This window comes from Rhineura floridana, chromosome 1 (genome assembly GCF_030035675.1).
Source record: "Rhineura floridana isolate rRhiFlo1 chromosome 1, rRhiFlo1.hap2, whole genome shotgun sequence".
NCBI lineage: Eukaryota > Metazoa > Chordata > Lepidosauria > Squamata > Rhineuridae > Rhineura > Rhineura floridana.
The window spans coordinates 253,364,775-253,388,374 of record NC_084480.1 but is presented as its reverse complement, the minus strand read 5'-3'; the positions used below and the strand labels follow the sequence as shown (position 1 = coordinate 253,388,374).

The 23,600-nt window shown below is 40.8% G+C and overlaps 1 protein-coding gene across 7 annotated transcripts in view; it reads right to left on the bottom strand.

The window, feature by feature from the left end:
- The window catches only part of ASXL3 (ASXL transcriptional regulator 3), a 197,348-nt gene that overhangs the window by 31,972 nt on the left and 141,776 nt on the right, over positions 1-23,600 (bottom strand). For 6 of the 7 annotated variants that reach the window (XM_061598056.1, XM_061598065.1, XM_061598085.1 and 3 more), the window contains 3 exons: positions 7,548-7,665; positions 6,474-6,593; positions 1,244-1,407 (listed from right to left, as the gene is read on the bottom strand). In XM_061598056.1, coding sequence (XP_061454040.1) covers positions 1,244-1,407; positions 6,474-6,593; positions 7,548-7,665 — 402 coding nt within the window. Of the gene's footprint in view, positions 1-1,243; positions 1,408-6,473; positions 6,594-7,547; positions 7,666-23,600 lie in introns of those variants that run through there. The other variant, XM_061598089.1, reaches the window with a different exon arrangement.

Genomic DNA, 23,600 nt, shown 5'->3' with positions numbered 1-23,600 from the left:
GTACTTTGCAATATATGGCACTAGAAGCAGCTATTCAAAGAAAAAAGGCAAATATTATTCTGAGGTCATGAAAGGGAGTTGCAATAGCCGAAGCAGGTCTTCAGATCCTGGTTCCTATTACTGCTTTTGACAAAAGCACTACAGCATAAAAATTCCTAAGAACTGATATGCAGAATCAGACCAAAGTTCCATCTAGTCCAGCACTCTGTCTCCCAACACTGACCAGTCAAATGTCCCTAGTAAGCATGCACGCAAGTCACAATGGAAATGTTTTGTTCTTAGCAACTGGTATTGAAGGGTTATACAAGTGCCCTTTAGATGTTACAGTAGTGACACAGGAGCCACTTTTCCACGGGCCCATCCCATAGCGCTGTTATAAGATTTAAAGAGCTTCCACCATGTGGGTGGGGACTATTGCACAAGTACTAGATCTGACTTGAAACATATTAACTCATGTGTCTGTAGGCTGAGCAGGGCAGGGCTGTTATCAGTCACATGGCTCTGGGGGAGGGCTCAGAGAGAGCCTGTATAGGAAATCTGCCTAAGTTTTATTTCAGTCAGGTTTTGGTCAGGGAAGCTCTGAATTAAGCAGCTGCCTTGCTTCCATAGTTCAAGAGCTTCCCTGAGCTGTGCTCTGTGTGCTTGCTCAAGGGTTACATAGTTCCCTGGAATCTTAAAAATCAGTCTTCGTTGGCTTTTACACGCCTATATCTGACCTGTAAATAGTTAGGTGTCCAAGACTTGGACAAACAGCGCTGATGTTTGTACAATTTGGTTAGCTGTTCAGCAAGAAGTTCTCCATTATCAAGCACATAAATGTTGGCATGAAAGTTTCAACTCACAAACATTTGTCTCAGCCCTACTCATGTGCTAGCAGGCCTTAGATGTTACAGCACTGCTGAGGGCTAAATCAAAGGAAAAAAGTGGTTCCTGCACCTGTGCTGTAACGTCTAAAAGACACCACAGTCTGATGGACATTGCATAATTTGCTATCATGGCTAGCAGTCTTTGTTACACATTTTCCTGGAATGTGTCTAACCCTTTTTAAAATCTATCTTTGCTAGCAATCATCATAACTTCCTCTTACAATGAATTCCATAAGTCCAGTCAGTTATGCATGGTGTTGAGAAGCACTTACTTGTGTCAGTGATTCTGAACAATATGCATCATGTTAGGCTGTAGAAAAGCAGTAATTACAAAAGAATTACTATCAGAGCAATTACTGTATTTATTTTCTACTTACCTGTCTATCTACTTCTGGAAGCAAAAGCAGGAGGTACTGTTGGAAATGCTGAGGTAAGGAAAGAAATGTGTGTTTGTTTATTAAAGCTCGCAGGTTAGTGTTCACAAGAATAGATCCTGGAGTTTCTATGTCAATATCCTCAGCTTTGGTCCATTTCAAGTGTCCTGGATTAAACAAACAAACAAAAATTATCTTTATCACAAACACAAGATGGAACAAGAACATCTTAAAAAAATTCAAAGCCTCATTTATATTGTGTAATTTTCACTGTGGTGCAGAGGAGTGCAACCCTACCCAAAGATTCTAAGAGCTTCCATCTGTACATCTCACTTCCCCTCCCACACTTGTATAGCATCCTCCTATTGCATGGTTAAAGGTACAGCTTTAAAAGGAGGAACTAGCTAACTAAAGGGAATGAGTCAGTTTCCATTCTCATTATTTTATCAAACTCTGTTAAAACATCGATAGCTAAACAAAATTTTGTAGAAACAAACAAAAATAAGTGCTGCTTTAAACAAAAACTGCAATTGCTTGAGCGCATTCTGAACCAACAATTACAGAGAAAAATTGCATTGTGTTTTCTTTCATTAAGAAACTAATAGTTTCTTACACAGATAATAGGTTGTAAGCATGTGCATTAAAAAAAAAGTATGCATTTTCATCCCTTGGCCAAAAATGAAGAAAAAACAGCCTAATCGAGGATGTTTACATTTTCAGTGATGCAAGTAGCTGATGTTGGCCTTCTGCATTACATTAGACCATAGTGCAATTTTTAGGCACCTCTATTACTCTTCTGGCTCGTGTTGTTTACTCTGAAAGGAACGGGGAATCATACTATGAATTCCAGGTTGTCATATTTTACAGAAGCTGCAAGGGTGAAAACCCAACAAGTAAGAAAAAGCAACTGTTCCTTATCGGAGGCTTATTGGAATCTCCATTTCTGCCACATTTTCTCCTGCTTCCAAAGTTTACCTTTGTTGAAACTGTATGCAATTCCAATAGTGAGGGCTGTTGGTACTCTGAACTTAAAGGGGGGAAACATCTTCAACAAGAGGAATTAAAATCCTGTGCCCATAAAAGCTGAATTCTGTGAACAGAATAAATGATGCACAGTATGCAAATCTGAATGTTTGCTTATTTTGCATAACTCATCTTGGTTCAGTAAAGTACACTGATATCCCACCTTGCTTTCATCATGGAACACAAGGTGGCTTATATCAGGTCCCCAGGTCTCCCATGCAGGCACCAACTAGAAGCAGAGCTGCCTAGCTTTAGCAAGATGGCTATATCATATGCCCTCAGACCATTTCCTGGGATAATAGTTAGGAAGAGGGCCAAGGAATATGCACAGTATGAACACAATGATTTACTCAACCACTAGAAAGCCTACTTAGATCCCTCCTTGGTTTTCTAAATTACAACAGACACGACCCACATATTTTCAAGTCTATTTTCTTTCTGCGGCTGTTATAGCAGGGATAGGGAATCTGTGACTCTCAAGACCTTACACTCCAATTCTCACCAGCCAGCGAGGCCAACAGTCAGGGATGATGGGGGTTATGGTCCAAAAACATGTAATGGGCCACAGGTTCCCCATCCTGGGCTAAGGGCTAGAAATTTGCTCCTTTTTAATGTTTAAATGAAAGCTGGAAATGAAAGTCTCTGGAAATAATTCTGCATGGAATTTGGCTAAGGCAGCTTGTGTGAGTAGGAAGTTACTCACATCACCTGCTTCTAGCCACATATGGGTGATTCCTTCCACCCACTACAATCTCCTATGGTTTAGAAGAGTCCCCTAACTCTCTGGAAAAGCATTTGGAGGGCTACAAGCTGGAAGAAGGGAGGAGAAGGACTGATTGCATAAGTGGCCTCCTGCCTACCTGACCCATGAATACAATCCAGTTTTCATAAGGGAGCTAGATCTCTAAGGCTAACTATTCTAGATGCTCAGCTCAGTTGGTTTTTAAGACATACAAATTAACTCTCTCTCTCTCTCTCTCTCTCTCTCTCTCTCACACACACACACACACACACACACACACACACACACATACTCTGGGGTGAAACAGATTACAGTAGGGCCCCGCTTTACAGCGCTTCGCTAATACAGCGGTCTCAATTAGATGCAATTAGACTAAAGCCCCACTCATACGGCGCTTGTTCCTCTTTTACAGCGGTTTGCGGGCATCATGTGCTATTCTATTCAATGGGTTCCGCTTTGCAGCGATTTTCACTTTACAGCGGAGGTCCAGAACATAACCCGCCATATGAGTGGGGCCCTACTGTATCTTGATTATCAGATTATCTTGACCCATTCAAATCTGGGTTCAGGCCTGGTTATGGGACTGAAGTGGCCTTAGTCGCCCTGATGAATGACCTTTATCAGGAGGACAGGGGGAGTATAACCCTGTTATTCTTCCTTGATCTCTCAGTGGCTTTTGATACCATTCACCATGGTATCCCTCTGGGCTGACTTGGTGAGATGGATATCAGAGGTACTGCTTTACTGTGGTTCCGATCTTATCTTCAGGGTTGTTTTCAGAGAATAACATTAGCGGTTGTCTTTCAGCTCCCTGGCAGTTGTGCTGTGTGGTGCTGCAGGGTATCATTTTGTCCCCGATGCTTTTTAACATATATATGAAGCCCTTGGGAACAGTCAGCAGGAGATTTGGGGTGAGGTGTCAGTAGTACGCTGATGATACCCAGCTCTATTTCTTTAACATCTGAATTGGGAGAGGCTGTGCAAGCCCTGGACTGGTGCCTGGACTCAGTGGTGGGCTGGATGAGGGCCAATAAACTGAGCCCGAATCCTAGCAAGATGGAGGCGCTGCGGGTTGATGGTTCCTGAGTTCAGATCATAGGTCAGTTGTCTGCTTTGGACGGGGCCATACTACCTCTCAAGGGGCAAGTCTGTAGTCTGGGAGTGCTCCTGGATCCATCTTTGTCACTAGAGGCCCAGTTCAGTGGCTAGGAGTGCCTTTTAACAGCTTTGGCTGGTAAGACAGCTGAGGCTGTTTCTGGACTGGGATAGCCTGACCATTGTTGTCTATGTACTGGTAACCTCTAGGCTGGATTGTTGTAATGTGCTCTATGTGGGGCTACCCTTCCGGTTGGTCCAGAAGCTGTAGCTGGTGCAAAATGTGGGGGTGAGACTGCTCACTGGGGCAGGGTATTGCCAACATGTCACCCTGCTGCTGAAGGAATTGCATTGGCTGCCAATTAGCTACCAGACCAGGTTCAAGGTTCTAGTTTTGGTGTACAAAGCCCTATACAGCTTGGGACCAGGATCACTGAGCTCTGCAGGTGAGGCCCTCCTTTTCAGGTGGTCCGTTCCACACAACACAAGAAGTGGACCTTTAGTGTTGTGGCACCTACCCTTTGGAATTCCCGCCCCTTAAATATTAGACAGGCACAGTCTCTGTTATCTTTTCAGCACCTAATAAAGACATTGATCTCTTTGTTGAAGACAAAGTCTTCAGACAGTCTGTGTTGGAACTGCTTTTTAAGATGCTTTTAAAGCTTTTTTAAATATGTTTTGTTCAAATATATTTTAAAGTCTGTTTTTAAGATATTTTAGTGTGTTTTTAGTGTTTTTGTTGGCCACCCTGGGCTCCTACTGGGAGGAAGGGCAGGATATAACAACAACAACAACAAAATATTCTTGCTTTCCAGGTTAGACTTTATGACGCTCCTAAGAACTAAAGAGGAACTCACTGATTTTTTGGTTATTATTAAAGAAACAACAAGCTAACACGTATAGCCTTGTTTTTATATATAGATATAGATATATAAATAAGGAAACTAAGGAATTTATCCAAGGACACATACGCCAGCAATAATATATTAATAAAATAAAGATATTAGCAGGACAAAATTAAAACCACAACTAAACATAGTTCTGCAAGATCTTCATTATAATCTTTTGCAGGGGTTTAGGGTGAAATTAGTTCACATTTTAAACAACCAGTTGCAGAAAGAAAAAATATTGGAAAGATTTGATGCAATGAAGCATCTCAACCACTGACACAGAAAAGGCTATTTTTTCATTCATTTACAGCCCCTTCTCAAGGGTTCCAGTTCAAAGCAATGCCACTTGAGCTAAACAGTGAATTAGCTACACTCCAAATATTGATTATGGGCCTTTGTTGCAGAAATGAATGATCACATTTTATCCAGTTCAATTGAAAAACATTTGGTACTTTAATTAATGGTGTTTTAATAATGTTTGACAATGTGTTTAAAATGATCAGGGAAAACATATGTTTTTTAGGACATAAGATGATACCTTGGGTATAAAATTCAAAATGAACATGCAAAAAAGGATAAGATATTGGTGCCATAAACAGAAAATTGAATTTTTAAAGGATAAACAGCCTCTTTATGAGATCATTTATAACTTATCTGAGTTGGCTACCATCTTAGACCATTACAAGTGAAAGGATTAAATGGACTACTAAATGTAACCTCTTAAGAGGTTAAGAAACAGTTATTCAGCTATCATTTTTCAAAAGATTAGATAACAAACTGCTTTTGTTTTGCAAGCAAATAAAAAACAAAGAAAGGAATAAGTCCAAAGTGATGATGGAAACACCTATTTCTTAAGAGAGAATAGAACTAACACATTCACTAACACAGGGCAAACTGCTTGCCTTTACCAATGGCTTATTGAGGCATAAGTATCTGCATATAAATGAGCAAAAGGGGGGGGAATCCAACATGGTGTTTAGATGTCCAACAACAGGCAAAGAATAATAACTGGTTTATATATAATGCAGTCCATCAAGAGAAATATGTAATAATATGTTATTCTATTCAGGAATAAAGAAAAACATAACAGGATATAAGACTATTTCTCTGTTAAAAGAAGTTGAAGCAAGAAACGGCTGGCTGCAAAACGCCCAATTTAGGGCAGCTTGGGTCTATCAGACTGAAAAGGTCAACAGCAGAAAGGCATGCTGGGAAAAAGGTCCCAATAAGAGGGCACTCCTGCAGAGTTCAGAAGGATGAAGAAAGAGACAAGGAAGGTACTCGTGCAGTGAGAATATGCAAAACATCAGAGAGACAATATAAAATTTTCTATAGTGAGTTTATAGTGTGTGTGTGTGTGTGTGTGTGTATGTGTATATATATATATATATATATATATATATATATAATATAGTATATTCTATCTTTATTACCTGAAGTAATGAAGTGCTACCTGCCCAAAAAAATTTAGAGACCTACTCACCCAAACCAGATTTTTTTAATCTCTTTAAGTGCTGGCTCATTTGTTTTCCAGTTGGAGATTTTTGCCCATGTTTCATTTCTTTATCAGAACTGTCTGCTTCACCATTTTTAGATTCAGATCCTTTAAAAAAACAACAACATTACACTGAAGTGCTTCCCCGCATGAGAAAAAAACCAAAAACCAAAACAAAGGTAAATTTTCTTTTTTAAAAAAAGCCCTGAGAACGACATCTTCATCTCCTATTCTATTTAAAGGTAATGTTTTATGCTTGACAATTTGATTCCCTGTCATTAGAAGCGATGAAGCAAAAGCTTATAAATCCATTAAGTGGTGAAAACAAGTTTCTTGAATGTAGCAGTCAATAAAGATGTTTGCTAATCCATTATAAATAAGCTCTCTCCTCTGATAGCTGAGGGGCATCTTCCGAAATAATAGTATTCCCATTGGGGGGGGGGACACAAAGAAATAAAAGAAAGGGAAGAAAACCTCCCATTGTAAAGTTAATTTTCTCCCACGTCTGGGGGAGTGGGGGGAATCTACAATATAAAGTGACACAGATCTCTGTACAATCCATTCACAGTGAAACATGTAACAGCCAAAATGAAAGGTCAAGGCTGCATAGCGGTGATTAGGATGGTGCCAGAACACAAAATCTTATAAAAAAGACAACTGATACTGTAAAACAGAACTAAGAGAGTAATCTGTACTCTCAAAGGAGCTGTGATGGTTATTTATTTTACCCCCTGATGGCACTGCATGCCAGTATGTAGTTCTCTCATTAGGGATCAGCATCCAAAAATGCTTCTTTGCATTCCTTTAAAGAAGCTCTTGTAATGTTAGCTTGTACTATTTTACTATTATTTTTCTTTCCTTTTCTCCCTCTTAATAGAATGGAATTAAAGTCCTTCTTCTTTGAATTAGTAAAATTGGTCAAAGAATAAGAATAAAAATCTACTATGTGAGAATGGCATAATTATTTCCACACATCCTAAATTTTGAACGCTATAGCTCTCACCCACAGGGAGGGCTCTTTTACTAGAAGCTGGCGTTGCAGACAATCCTTTAGCTATTTACCTGAAGGTGAATCTGATTGCTCATCAGACACCTTTAATGGTGTCAAAACAACACGAGGAACAGTCTTGTTTACCATCATTGAGACTCCATTTCTTCTTTTCTGCTGCTGTCTCAAAGCCTACAAAAAACAATAAAACGGGGGGGGGGAACCACAAAATGTTGCTTACATGTGAATTACACAAAACACTTGCCTATCATTCAATTGAACCCCTTAAGATAACAGTATTTTTCTAGCTGCAAGTTTGCCAAAATTCATGCTAGCTCCCTTTTATGCCATTTTCTAAAACATAATATCCATATATAATATTATTATTTATTATATACTATATTATAAAATAAAATAAAAATGGAAAACAAGCTTTTGACTTAAAACATAAAGGAAGATGCACCTTACAATCATTTTCCAGAACAATTTTGACAACAAAGAAGCATACATAAACTGTTTGCTCTACCTTGGCAGCAGAAACATGAGAACCCATGGAATTTGAGACTAAGACTTCCAAGTAAAACAAATGTAAAATAAATATTTCAAACCCAGACTAAAAATGTGTGTCTGTACATCTCTTGCAGGTGCATCTTCTCCCGTATACTGCTCAGTCAATCAAGTTAACACAGTGTCATCAGTATGTACAGCATGTAAGGGCTACAGTATTGATGCACTCACTCAGCCGTGAGTAGTGCTGCACAAAATCACTGCACATGGCAGGAATCATTTATTTCTGTGAAGGGAATCAGTCCTAATCTTGGAAAACCTTGCAGCTCTTGGCTTCTGTCTGCTTGACTTTAGGCATTAACCTTCAGAACACGAACATTATGGTGTTCTGGCAAATCTGGGAGAAAATGATACAAGAATAAATATCTACAAATGGGAGGGGTTTTGTGTGTGTTTTGTAACTGGATCAGCTACGGGGATGATAATGCAATACAAAATACGAACAGAAACTGAATAGCTGCCAGGATATTTTATACAGTAAATGAGCCCAGACTGGAAGGTCAGGAAACATATTAATATGAGAATTTGCCCATTAAAGATTTTACAAGCACAGATATGCAACCTGAGCAAGTTACAACAGATCAGCTTGCTGCTGATACCTGCTTAAAATCTTCATTTTACACTCTCATCTTTGATTCATGTGAGGGTTTAAAAGAAAATCCTATACTTCACCAATGGAGGTTATGCCTAGTATGAATTAACATCCTTTGTCTCCTTATGAGCACTAATGACTTGTGAGGTTAATTTCTTAATTGCAATACAGCTGTAGTCTATTTAAATGACAATGCTTTGCACACAACACTTCAAAAGACAAAAGAATTAAAAACAATTACTTCCTATTCATTTGAAAAAGGCACAAACTCAGTCACAATGAAAAAATAGGTGTGATTATTTTATACATATTTCAGTTCTGTTTATCAGAGGTACATGGGCAATATGCAAGAAAGAAGAGGTTTTTAAAAAAGAAGAAGCTATCAATCTTTTTGAGTATATTCAAGGAAAGGTATGCTTTCTCTTAAATGCAAGAAAATGTAAACACTATGCACAAACACAGTAAAATGTAAACATTCAGTGAACAAAAGCAACCACTCATTATTAAAAGGAAAGGCTACCTTTAATATTTCTTTTTAATTAGGTGAGGAATTTGAAATATACTATATACCTCTTATACTGACTTAACCCAGTTTCAAATGTGAATGTTCAAAACTCATCAATATTGTGGCAGATCCTGATTTAAAAGACACATTGACCCTGATTTCAGCTGAGCACTGTCAGCTCCAGTTGCCTGTAGTTGTTACTGGTAAAAGAAAAGCCACAGTGATTTCAACCTCAAATTGAAAGAATCTTCCATCTTTAGCCATCATTTTCTTCTTTGTTAAGTCTGGCCAAAGAGAACAGGTGGTGTGCCTACACTGTCTGCATAGCAACCTGCCCCTCAGTGAACCAGTTCAGACATCATGCTAAATCGGACTATGGCTCAAGTGGTATTCCATATGTATGTTAACTCTTATTTATACAATAACAGAGGTGGCAGAAAGGATTTTGCTGGATAGGAAGCCTTGTGTATCTTATGAGCCTCATGGGGTGTCAGATTGGTTTTGGCACATTGGTTTCCTCTACTCACATGATAATACAAGTGTTATCTTACTTTTACTCACTGCCACAACCCTTTTACCTTTGGGCTGGGACTGCTGCCACAACCATCACCACTTCCTTCAATCTTTCTCCATCAGCTCTTCTGCTGATAGTTGGTCTAGAATAGATATTACCTTATCTGTGCCTCAGCTGCTTCACCATGCTGCAACATCTGGAAACAGTAAGTGATTAAGCATCACCCCATTGTGAGTTGCTGCCCCTGCCAGTAACCCTCAGGGATGTAGAGCAAGGGGATGTCAACTCAGAACATGATGACACCACATCACATAGTAAGAGTTTGTAGACATTGTGGTCCAGGATGGAAACTTGCCATAAGAAAAGGGCTGGGATGTAGATAAGGTAACATCTCAGCAAGCTCTAACAGAAGCAGGCTGTTAGACTTTGGCAGTGTCTTGAGCAGAAAGGTCCGTCTACACAGGAATAAGATTCAAGGTAACAAGGAATTGCAGGACAGAGTGTGATATGAGGAAGAAGGATGAGAAAAGTGGTGAACTAAGAAGGGAGTCCCACTGATTGGGAAAAGGTGGTTAATGCAAAGGAAATACAAAAGATGGGTTTGAACAACAAGGGCAGTTTGAAACTACCTTGACAGAACAATTAAGGAGGTACCAGATGCTAATTAAGACCAGATCAAAGGAAGACAAGCCATGCTGGAGGTGAACATGTGTGTGTATGTGCACATGTGTGTGAAAGAGAGGGAAATAATCTGGTAGTGGGAGCTTCAGCACTGAAAGCCATAAATGTGTGGGTTTATAAGGAGCATTCTGAATAAATACAATTTGCTTGCCTGGTGTGAAAGTTTTGGAAATCATGAAACTTCTAGATTAAGCCAACACAACTTCTGACCCACATAGCCAAACCAATCCACATTTGCTGTGGCCATGCAAGATACATTACACTCTTCCCCCTTTTGGCCAATTCTGACTAGAAGTACACCAGGAGATTTATCTAAGTCTGTGTGGGCCACCATACGTGACTGATGGGGTGTGTTGAGCTTGGTGGATCACCATGTGATGCAGACATGATTAGTCAGACAGCTTGCAAACAGTGCCATAGAGGAGTCAATGGTTATGATACACATGGATACCAATGACATTGGGAAATGGAAGGGAAAAGTTCTTAGTTAGCACTCATGGGATAAGAGGGAAATTCCTACTATAGACGTGAAACTTGTTAAATCAAAAAGTAGAGGGTAGGAATAAATGGACATATTACATGGCGGAGAAAAATGAACGGTGGAGTCCCTTGAGAATTAGTAATGGGAGTGATACTATTTAACTTATTTATATAGCAGCTTCTTTTCCTTTTTTAACACATTTTATTTCTTCTTTGCCATACAAATATCAGCACAGTATAAAACAATACATAGCAAACAAAGAAAGCAAGAGAAAAAAAGAGAGCATTATTCACATTGTTACATATAAAGAATTCATGTTTGTGCTAAATGCCCTTGTTCAATAATTGTTCTCTTTTCCACTTTGAGTTTTCCTGTATAACCCCATATGCAATAAGACTTGACCAAAATACTCAAAATATTTCTACATTTCTTAAATTCTTTCTTTCTTTCCCCCCCCCTTTTTTAAAAATCAACTTCTTAAGTATATAAATCAAAAACTTCGTAACTTCATTACAATGTACTGACATATAGCTTATACAATCACAACATATATACATAAATAAATTAAAAAAAAGGGGGGAAATAAAATAAAAATGTTTTAAAATTAAAATAATAATAAAAATTAAAAAATCAACAAATAAAAAAGAGGTGTAAAAGAGAGTTACTGAGATTAATGTAAGCTTTAAAAAACATAACATGTAATACATGAAACGCCACAGAGATCTAGGAATTTCCTTTTTGTAGATGGATTTAATGCAATAAACTACATAAACTACCCAAAAACATCCCTCCATAATGAGGCATAAGGTGATGGCTTATAGAAATCATGCTCCCCCACTGCTACATAACTTATAAACAGAAACATAAGCTTCTTGTGCTACTATCAGCAACAGTTGACATTCCAAAACAACACAAATTGGGTCATGCTTTACCCCTCCATCCCAGACAACAACTCAAATCATGGAAGAAACAAACAACAGTCTCTTGGCCTTAAAGGTGATGATTACTGGGTGTCAGAAAGTATTTCCAACCTAACTCTAACAATACAAAATATGAAGTATTACGCCTTCAAAAAGTACTATCCTGACATCTCTATTTGAAACACAGGACAATCCTCCTGTTTTACTTGATATTTACTATATCAAAGTAACATGTACAAAAAATGAAAATACACACACACCCATTTGGCACATAAATGACAGAATAAAAATAAATCTTCATTTATGTAGCATTTCATTATATTATGCAGCACCAGCCTGCATTAACCATTTATGGATTGGGACAAGGTCTATAAATGTCAAATCTACATGCTGAAATTTGTATACACTGCAGATCACCAAAAGGAAAAAAGTCTACCATTTTCCCATAGAAACATTGGCTAACAAGAGAGTAAGCTTTTAGCCCTATGCACACATTACTCAAATTTAGGGCATACCTGAGTACAGACTGAAGCACAGCTGCACTTTTAATCTCATCCTGTCTTCTGTTTTTAACAACGGTATGTCAAATAGAAAGGAAATCCCAGTGTGTGAGTGTCTCCTTGTGTGGGGGGCTCTGTGCAGTTAAGACACCTGTACAATCAGGTATCCCAAGTGTGCTGAGCTCATGTGTTGATCTTTTTATTCAATCACACACAATGTGCAGTTGTTGTTTTTTCCAAAAGACCACCTGACATCAGGGGTGGGGCTAAAAACACAGCTCCACTCCAATCTACGCTCGAGTAGGCCCTACTGATGAGTAAAATGTGCACAGTTAGAGCTAATAGCACCATTCAGGCACTCTAAATCTCTCATGTGATGAGTGAGTGCAAAGAAACGCATACTAGTTCTGCCCCTCACTGCCATCCCTGTTGTCCTCCTTGAGTTGCAGGGGTACCGTCTGAAACAGGGTGCCTGCTTTAGTCAAGTAGCCCCCTTGCTGTAGAAGGTATCATTTCAATTTGTGCAGGACAGAGCCAGCACACACACACACACACTCACACACGTACACAGTGTCCTAGCTCTCTCACTTATCACATATGGGATTTAGAATGCTTGAACAGAGCTAGTATGCTCATATAACCCAAAGTAAAACAAGTATCTGATTCATCACCATCACCAATTTATTCCACATTCTGAAACTTGACTAACATTTATCCAAGTTTGAAAACCATTAATTCCCATTTTTCCCATAAAACTCTCTATAACATGTTTCATAAAACTGAATTATGTCTGCAAGGCTACAACCATATTGTTTAACATAGAGTAATAAAACATGCTGACCTACAAAATTACTAAAGCATCTGTATCCTTGAATTTGTTGTTATGTGCCTTTAAGTCGATTACGACTTATGGAGACCCTATGAATCAGCGACCTCCAGTAGCATCTGTTATAAACCACCCTGTTCAGATCTTGTAAGTTCAGGTCTGTAGCTTCCTTTATGAAATCAATCCATCTCTTGTTTGGTCTTCCTCTTTTTCTACTCCCTTCTGTTTACCCCAGCATTGTGGTCTTTTCTAGTGAATCACATCTTCTCATGTGTCCAAAGCATGATAACCTCAATTTCATCATTTTAGCATCTAGTGATAGTTCTGGTTTAATTTGTTCTAACACCCAATTATTGGTCTTTTTTATGGTTCATGGTATCTGCAAAGCTCTCCTCCAACACCACATTTCAAATGAGTTGATTTTTCTCATATCCACTTTTTTCACTGTCCAACTTTCACATCCATACATAGAGATCGGTAATATCATGGACTGAATGATCCTGACTTTGGTGTTCAGTGATACATCTTTGCATTTGAGGACCTTTTCTAGTTCTCTCATACCAGCCCTCCCCAGTCCTAGCCTTTTTCTGATTTCTTGACTATTGCTTCCATTTTGGTTAACGACTGTTGCTGAGGTATTGATAATCCTTGACAAGTTCAATGTCCTCATTGTCAACTTTAAAGTTACATAAATTTTCTGTTGTCATTACTTTAGTCTTCTTGACGTTCAGCTGTAAGTCCTGCTTTTGTGCTTTCCTCTTTAACTTTAATCAGCATTCGTTTTAGATCATTACTGGTTTCTGCTAGTAGAATGGTACTGTTTGCATATCTTAAAATATAGATATTTCCCCCTCCAATTTTCACACCTCCTTCATCTTGATCCACCCCCACTTTCCATATGATATGTTCTGTGTATAGATTAAACAAACAGAGTGACAAAATACACCCGTCTCACACACTTTCTGATTGGGAACCAATCGGTTTCTCCATGTTCTACCCTTACAGTAGGCTCTTGTCCAGAGTATAGGTTGTGCATCAGGATAATCAGATGCTGTGGCACCCCCATTTTTTAAAAAGCATTCCATAGTATTTAATGATCTACACAGTCAAAGGCTTTGCTGTAATCTATAATGCACAGGGTGATTTTCTTCTGAAATTCCTTGGTCCATCCCATTATCCAATGTATGTTTGTGATATGATCTCTGGTACCTCTTCCTTTTCTAAATCCAGCTTGGACATATGGCATTTCTCGCTCCATATATGGTAAAAGCCTTGGCTGTAGAATCTTAAGAATTACTTTACTTGCATGGGATATTAAGGCAATCGTTCAATAATTACTGCTTTCCCTGGGATTCACTTTGAGATATATGAACACTTCCAGTCTTTGGGCCATTGTTTAGTTTTCCATATTTGTTGACAAATTTTTGTCAAAATTTGGATAAATTAAGTCTCAGTAATTTGTAGCTCTACTGGTATGCCATCTGTTCCTGGTGATTTGCTTCTTCCAAGTATTTTACGAGCAGCTTTCACCTCACATTCTAAAATTTCTGGTTCTTCATCATACTGTTCCTCCATGAATGAATCTGTCATCCTGGCATCTCTTTGATAGAGTTCTTCAGTGTATTGCTTCCACCTTCCTTTTATTTCATCTCGGTCAGTCAGTGTGTTCCCCTGTTGATTATTCAACATCCCTACCCTAGGTGTACATTTCCCTTTAATTTCTTTTGGAACAGGGCTCTTGTTCTACCTTTATTATCTTCTTCTATTTCTATATAATAACTATTGTAATAGTTCTCTTTGTCCCTACGTACTAGTCGCTGTATTATTGCACTTAAGGTTCTGACTGTGTTTCTATTTCCTTTTGCTTTCCTACTTTTTTTAACAATTTAAAGAGTTTTGTCAGTCATCCACTGAGGTCTTTCTCTCTTTTTAACAACTAGAGGTATTGTCTTTTTGCATTCCTCCCTGATAATGTCTCTGACTTCAGTCCATAGTTCTTCTGGTTCGCTATCAACTAGGTTTAAAGCCTCAAATCTATTCCTTATTTGATCTTTATATTCTTCTGGGATGTTATTTAACTTGTATTTTGGCATTATGATTGCTTTGTTTGATTCCTATACTCACCATTTGGTGATGTCCACAAGTACAGTCATCTTTTTGGTTGCTCAAAAAATGTGTTTGCAAGAAACAAGTCATTGGCTTCACAGAATTCAATAAGTCTCTCTTCTGCTTCATTTCTATCTCCTAAGCCCCATTTCCCACAATTCCTAGTTCTTTTCTGTTCCCTACTTTTGCATCCAAGTCCCTCATGGTTATCAGAACATCTTGTTTTGGTGTGTGATCAATTTTCTTCCTGTACTTCTGCGTAAAATCTCTCCAATTTCTCTTCTTCTGTGTTTGCCTTTGGAATGTAGACTTGGATGATGGTTATGTTAATAGGTTTCCCGTTTAATCTCATTGATATAACTTGCTCAGACCTTGCATTATAACTCCTAATTGCTTTTGCTACATCACTTCTCACTATCAAAGCGACCCTGTTTCTTCTTAATTTCTCATTTCCTGCATAAAATATTTTGTAGTTGCCTCATTTCCATCCATTTTAATTCACTCACTCCAAATATTGTAATGTTGATGCGTTCCATTTCTTGCTTGACAATTCCTAACTTTCCTTGGCTCATGCTTCCCACATTTCATGTTCCTATTGTGTATGTCATACAGCTCTGGACTCTCCTTTCGCATCTGTGCTCATCAACCTCCGGTCATCCTTTCGGCTTTGTCCCAGTTGCATCGTTAGTCACAGCGCTACTCGTGCTGTCCATTGTTCTTCCCCAGTAGCTCGATGAGTGCCTTCTGACTTGGGGGGGGTCATAAGAACATAAGAACATAAGAAGAGCCTGCTGGATCAGGCCAGTGGCCCATCTAGTCCAGCATCCTGTTCTCACAGTGGCCAACCAGGTGCCTGGGGGAAGCCCGCAAGCAGGACCCGAGTGCAAGAACACTCTCCCCTCCTGAGGCTTCCGGCAGCTGGTTTTCAGAAGCATGCTGCCTCTGACTAGGGTGGCACAGTACAGCCATCATGGCTAGTAGCCATTGACAGCCCTGTCCTCCATGAATTTGTCTAATCTTCTTTTAAAGCCATCCAAGCTGGTGGCCATTACTGCATCTTGTGGGAGCAAATTCCATAGTTTAACTATGCGCTGAGTAAAGAAGTACTTCCTTTTGTCTGTCCTGAATCTTCCAACATTCAGCTTCTTTGAATGTCCACGAGTTCTAGTATTATGAGAGAGGGAGAAGAACTTTTCTCTATCCACTTTCTCAATGCCATGCATAATTTTATACACTTCTATCATGTCTCCTCTGACCCGCCTTTTCTCTAAACTAAAAAGCCCCAAATGCTGCAACCTTTCCTCGTAAGGGAGTCGCTCCATCCCCTTGATCATTCTGGTTGCCCTCTTCTGAACCTTTTCCAACTCTATAATATCCTTTTTGAGATGAGGCGACCAGAACTGTACACAGTATTCCAAATGCGGCCGCACCATAGATTTATACAACGGCATTATGATATTGGCTGTTTTATTTTCAATACCTTTCCTAATTATTGCTAGCATGGAATTTGCCTTTTTCACAGCTGCCGCACACTGGGTCGACATTTTCATCGTGCTGTCCACTACAACCCCGAGGTCTCTCTCCTGGTCGGTCACCGCCAGTTCAGACCCCATGAGCGTATATGTGAAATTAAGATTTTTTGCTCCAATATGCATAATTTTACACTTGTTTATATTGAATTGCATTTGCCATTTTTCCACCCATTCACTCAGTTTGGAGAGGTCTTTTTGGAGCTCTTCGCAATCCCTTTTTGTTTTAACAACCCTGAACAATTTAGTGTCGTCAGCAAACTTGGCCACTTCACTGCTCACTCCTAATTCTAGGTCATTAATGAACAAGTTGAAAAGTACAGGTCCCAATACCGATCCTTGAGGGACTCCACTTTCTACAGCCCTCCATTGGGATTTATTCCTACTCTCTGCTTTCTGCTTCTTAACCAATTCCTTATCCACAAGAGGACCTCTCCTCTTATTCCATGACTGCTAAGCTTCCTCAGAAGCCTTTGGTGAGGTACCTTGTCAAACGCTTTTTGAAAGTCTAAGTACACTATGTCCACTGGATCACCTCTATCTATATGCTTGTTGACACTCTCAAAGAATTCTAATAGGTTACTGAGACAGGACTTTCCCTTGCAGAAGCCATGCTGGCTCTGCTTCAGCAAGGCTTGTTCTTCTATGTGCTTAGTTAATCTAGCTTTAATAATACTTTCTACCAGTTTTCCAGGGACAGAAGTTAAGCTAACTGGCCTGTAATTTCCGGGATCCCCTCTGGATCCCTTTTTGAAGATTGGTGTTACATTTGCCACTTTCCAGTCCTCAGGCACGGAGGAGGACCCGAGGGACAAGTTACATATTTTAGTTAGCAGATCAGCAATTTCACCTTTGAGTTCTTTGAGAACTCTCGGGTGGATGCCATCCGGGCCTGGTGATTTGTCAGTTTTTATATTGTCCATTAAGCTTAGAACTTCCTCTCTCGTTACCACTATTTGTCTTAGTTCCTCAGAATCCCTTCCTGCAAATGTTAGTTCAGGTTCAGGGATCTGCCCTATATCTTCCACTGTGAAGACAGATGCAAAGAATTCATTTAGCTTCTCTGCAATCTCCTTATCGTTCTTTAGTACACCTTTGACTCCCTTATCATCCAAGGGTCCAATTGTCTCCCTAGATGGTCTCCTGCTTTGAATGTATTTATAGAATTTTTTGTTGTTGGTTTTTATGTTCTTAGCAATGTGCTCCTCAAATTCTTTTTTAGCATCCCTTATTGTCTTCTTGCATTTCTTTTGCCAGAGTTTGTGTTCTTTTTTATTTTCTTCATTCGGACAAGACTTCCATTTTCTGAAGGAAGACTTTTTGCCTCTAAGAGCTTCCTTGACTCATCTTCCAGCACTCATCGTCTCATCTTCCAGCACTATCTCGTGTTGCATTTTGGATACTCTGTTCTTAGGGTTTTCGTGGTAAGAAGTGGTTTACCATTGCCTTCATCACACTAAGGTGTGCATCCTAGAGGAGGATGTATCTTTGAATACATTTCATAAAACCCTCTCACAACAAAGCTCAAATCCCAAGGAAATAAGGTAAATTTGTTTGTGTTAAGCTGTATAAGACTCAGGGGACCTTGACTGATATTTTACATTGAGAAAAACTGAAAATATGGGAGGTGTAACACATTCCAGGCAGGACCACATTGGGTTGCAACTCAGGAGTCACACGTTCTAGCTATTGTTTGTATAATAAAATCTGCTGCATAGTCTTTGATATTCAGTTTACCAGTACTCGTGACTATACCCTATCTACTCGTCCTCAACCTATCTTGCTTCAACCTATCTTTGTTGAAGCTACAGGTTTCTACTCAAATTGGGTTTTATAGCACAGGAGCTTCTGTAGCACTGCCTTTTCTTGTGTCGCACATGTGACTGAATCACAAAAGTAATGCTCTTACATTCAGGTCCTGTTTGTGGGCTTCCCATAGGCAACTGGTTGGCCACTGTGAGAACAGGATGCTGGGCGTTTGGTAAGATCCAAGAGGGTTCTCTTGTTTTCTTATGTTATGTAATAACAAAAGCCATAGACCAAATAGGAGGAGCCCTTTTTATAACTTGCTCCTGCTAGAAACTGAGACAACAACGGCATGGGAAGGAGCCGCAACATGAACCTGTGGTCCAGCATGCACATGGCCAGCATGGCTTCTGATGGTACCTTTATGATATGGGAAAGAGCCATGCTGCAATTATGGTCCCCATGCTACAGTAGGTTTATCATGTCTAGGACATTCTAAATGCTATACAGAATGAGACTGTAAGTGGTTGCATTTCGGACTATACTATTTCAGACTGTAGGTTGAGGGTCACATGTTTAACACAGATAACGTTTTTTAAAACTTCCCACATGAGCTAGCAATTCAGGAAGAACAGTTTAGTATACCCTCTTTTAATGTGCTAATGCTAGTTTAATATATGTAGGGAAAGTGCTATATTATGATATGCCCTCCTCCAGTAACAGGTTGAAATATTGGAGTTGATAATTTTATCATCTCAATCTTCTGTTACATTCTTCATAATGTATGGAATAGCCCTAGGTTATTTAATGCAGGGATCACCAATGTGGCACTAGTAGGCATCAGTGTGCACATCAGTACCTCCTATGGCACCCATGGAAGGTCTAAGTAAATATCCACTCCAAAATCCACAATGCATGACAAACTGTTTGCTCTTCCTGCTCAGTTCCTGTTTGTACTGGCTCAGCCTCACTAACACTGAACACAACCCCTTAAGCATGCCCACATGGCACTGAATGACAGGACTTACACCCACTCTCACATATGTTTGGAACAGAGGAGAGGTGCAAAAAGCTTCTCTTGGTGAGCAAGCAGTGAATTATGTAGGTGCTTTCTTTTTTCCATTGATGGGGGAGTAATAGGGGGCATGCCCACACCACATTGGTACACAATAAGACCACTATCATCCATGATTTGGTTGTGGATGAAGGTGCTGATTTGGTGTGCATCACGAAGACCTGGATGGGTGAGCTGGCAGGAGTTGATCTGACCCAGCTTTGCCCATCTGGATACTTGGTGCAACACCAGCACAGGCTGCAGGGACGGGAGGGGAGGCATTGCTGTGGGCTACAGAACCTCCATCTCTGTCACCAGGAAACCACTCTGTCTTGGAGCTGGTTGTGAGGGCAGTAAACTAGGAGACAGTAAACTGCGGTTGCTGCTGGTGTACCTCCACTCTGCTGCCCGGCAGCTTCTCTAACTGAGCTGGCGGAGGCCGTCTCGGCTGTGGCGGTGGAGGAGCCCAGAACGATAGTGCTGGGTGATTTCAATGTCCATGTGGAGGCTACCTCTAGTGTTCCGACTCGGGACTTCGTGGCCTCCATGACGACCATGGGGCTGTCTAGCCACTGGCCCAACACATAGGGCAGGGCACACTCTCGACTTAGTTTTTGCTCCAGATGGAGGAAGGGGTGGTTTGGAGATGGGGGGGTGGATGTCACCCCATTGTCACGGTCAGATCACTTTCTGGTGAAGTTTAGACTTATGGCTCCAATCCTTCCCTGCAGGAGCAGTGGACAGATTAAGATGGTCCGCCACCAGAGACTAATGGAATCCACAGGGGGAGTTCCCAGTAGATAGAACAGGTGACCCTGTTGAAGCCCTTGTCACGCTGTGGAACAGCGAGGCATGTCGGGCTCTTGACATGGTTGCCTCCAAGCACACTCTCCAGCATTGTGGAACCTTGGTACACCAGTAAGCTAAGGGCAATGTAACAGGCTGGATGACGACTGGAGCGCAACTGGCATAAGTAGTGTTGTAAGGCTGATCAGACCCAAGTAAAACATCATAACCATGCCTACTGTGTGGCAGTGAGCGCAACGAAGAAGGCCCACTTCTCTGCCTCCATCGCATCCTCAAGTAGCTATCCAGCGGAGCTTTTCCGTATTGTCAGGGATCTGTTGACATCAACTCCAGGAAATGGAGTTTTAGACCCTTCGGAGGCTCACTGTAAATTGTTCGCAAGGCACTTTAAGGGTAAAGTTGCTCACCTCCGTAGCAGTCTTGATGCCCCTTCTACATCTACTGTGGTCCTCAGTGAGGTATCCAGTGCAACGTCTGCTGCAACTTCTTGGGAACGGTTGCAGTTGATGAAGCCTGATGACATAGACAAGGTGCTTGCAATGATGCGGCCAACAACGTGTCCTCTCGATCCTTGCCCTTCTTAGCTTATTAAAGCTTGACGACGGGGTTTGACCAAGTGGATCCAGGGTGTGGTCAAAGCATCATTGCAGGAGGGAGTGGTTCCAGCCCCCTTAAAAGAGGCGGCGATCCGACTACTCCTGAAAAAGCTCACCCTGGACCCATTGGTTTGTGACAACTACTGACCGGTTGCAAATCCCTTATTTTAGAGAAGGTGATTGACAGGGTTGTGGCGCAGCAGTTGCAAGTACTCTTGGATGAAACAGATTATCTTGACCCATCCCAGTCTGGGTTCAGGCCTGGTTATGGGACTGAATCAGCCTTGGTCGCCCTGATGGATGACCTTTATCGGGAGAAGGACAGGAGAAGTGCGACCCTGTTGTTCTTACTTGATCTCTCAGTAGCTTTTGATACCATTGACCATGGTATCCTTCTGGGCCGACTTGGTGAGACGGGTACCGGAGGCACTGTTTTACAGTGGTTCCGATCCTATCTCCAAGGTCGTTTTCAGAGAACAGCATTAGGTGATTGTGTTTTGGCCCCCTGGCAGTGGTGCTGTGTGGTGCTGCAGGGTATCATGTTGTCCCCCATGCTGTTTAACATCTATATGAAGCCCTTGGGAGCAGTTCTCAGGAGCTTTGGGGCGAGGTGTCAGCAGTATGCTGACAATACCCAGCTCTATTTCTCACTAACATCTGAATTAGGAGAGGCTGTGCAAGCCCTGGGCCGCTGCCTGGACTCTGTGATGGGCTGGATGAGGGCCAATAAACTGAGTCTGAATCCTAGCAAGACGGAGGCGCTGTGGGTTGGTGGTCCCTGAGTTTGGATAATTGGTCAGTTGCCTGCTTTGGATGGGGTCGTACTCCCTCTGAAAGAGCAGGTCCATAGTCTGGGAGTGCTCCTGGATCCATCTTTGTCGCTAGAGGCCCAGGTGACCTCCGTGGCTAGGAGTGCCTTTTACCAGATTCGGCTGGTAAGACAGCTGTGACTGTTTCTGGACCGGGATAGCCTGACCACTGTTGTCCATGGACTGGTAACCTCTAGGCTGGATTACTGTCATGTGCTCTATATGGGGCTGCTCTTGAGGTTGGTCCAGAAGCTGCAGCTGGTGCTGAAAGAATTGCACTGGCTGCCCATTTGCTACAGGGCCAAGTTCAAGGTTCTAGTTTTGGTGTACAAAGCCCTATACAGCTTGGGACCAGGATACCTGAAAGACCGTCTTATCCCTTATATACCCAGTCAATCACTGTGCTCTGCAGGTGAGGACCTCCTGCAGATACCATCTTATCAGGAGGTCCGTTCTGCACAACATAGGAAACCGACCTTTAGAGTGGTGGCACCTACCCTGTGGAATTCCCTCCCCTTAAATATTAGGCAGGCGCCATCTCTGTTATCTTTTCGGCGCCTTTTGAAGACTTTCCTCTTTCAACAAATCTTTTAAGCTGAGACCTATCCCAGTCTGCGTCTGTGTTGGAATTGCTTTTAATATAATGAGTTACATTTTATTATCATTGTTTGAGATTTTTTAATGCTCTAATGTAAATTGTATGTTTTTATGTTGTACGTCGCCCAGAGTGGCTGGATAACCAGCCAGATGGGCGACTAATGCATTTAATAAATAAATCAATATTTTTTTATTTTAAACAATATGTTTTTAACCCTTTTTAAAAGATGTTTTTAAAGCTTTTTTAAAAAAAATGTTTTTAAAGTTGTTTTGTTTTAATGTATTTTAAGGTCTGTTTTTATTATGTTTTTATGTGTTTTTAGCGCATTTGTTTGCCGCCCTGGACTCCTGCTGGGAGGAAAGGTGGGATATAAGTCAAATAATAAATAAAATAAAATAAATTTTATGGCAGTCTCTTCTTCCACTCTTTTAGATGTCACAGTCATTTTGTGTTATGCCACATCTCCACGACAGCCATTTTGTGACTGGTGCCCATACCTTTTTTTTGTAAAGATGCTTTTAAAGATGTTTTGTTTTAACATGTTTTAATGTGCATTGTTTTTAATAAGTTTTAGAGTGTTTTTGTTTGCCACCCCAATGTATCCACTGGCCCCAAACGGTTGATAGCCCCTGATGAAATGCATAAGTTTGTCTTGGGATATTTCCACCGGGTCTACTCATAAGTGACGCCCAAATTTACAAGCACTGCTAGACCCCTCTTTTAAACAAATTATTATTGTTCTTATTAACTACAAGTATATATTCTATAAAATATATACTACTGCAATTGTGAAGGAATATATAGCTATCTATGCCTTGTTCCTCACTCCCACTTCTCTCATGGATGGATTCCTCGTTGCTCATCTGCTGTGCCCACTGGCCTGTGTGTGTTGTTGTTTAGTGCCAGTTTGGTACAGAATAAGACCACACTCATCCATGATTTGATTGTGGATGAAGGTGTGATTTGGTGTGCATTACCGAGACCTAGGTGGGTGAGCGGGGAGGAGTTGATCTGACCAAGCTTTGCCCACCTCGATACTTGGTGCAACACTAGCACAGGCTGCAGGGACAGGGGGAGGAGTTGTTGTGGTCTACAGAACTTCCATCTCTGTCACCAGGAAACCACTCTGTCTTGGAGCTGGCTGTGAGGGCCTGCACCTGGTGTCAGGCCAAGGAGACAGGAAACTAGGGTTGCTGCTGGTGTACCATCCACCCTGCTTCCTGGCAGCTTCTTTGACTGAGCTGGCAGAGGCCATCTTGGCTATGGTATTGGAAGAGCCCAGAACGACAGTCCTGG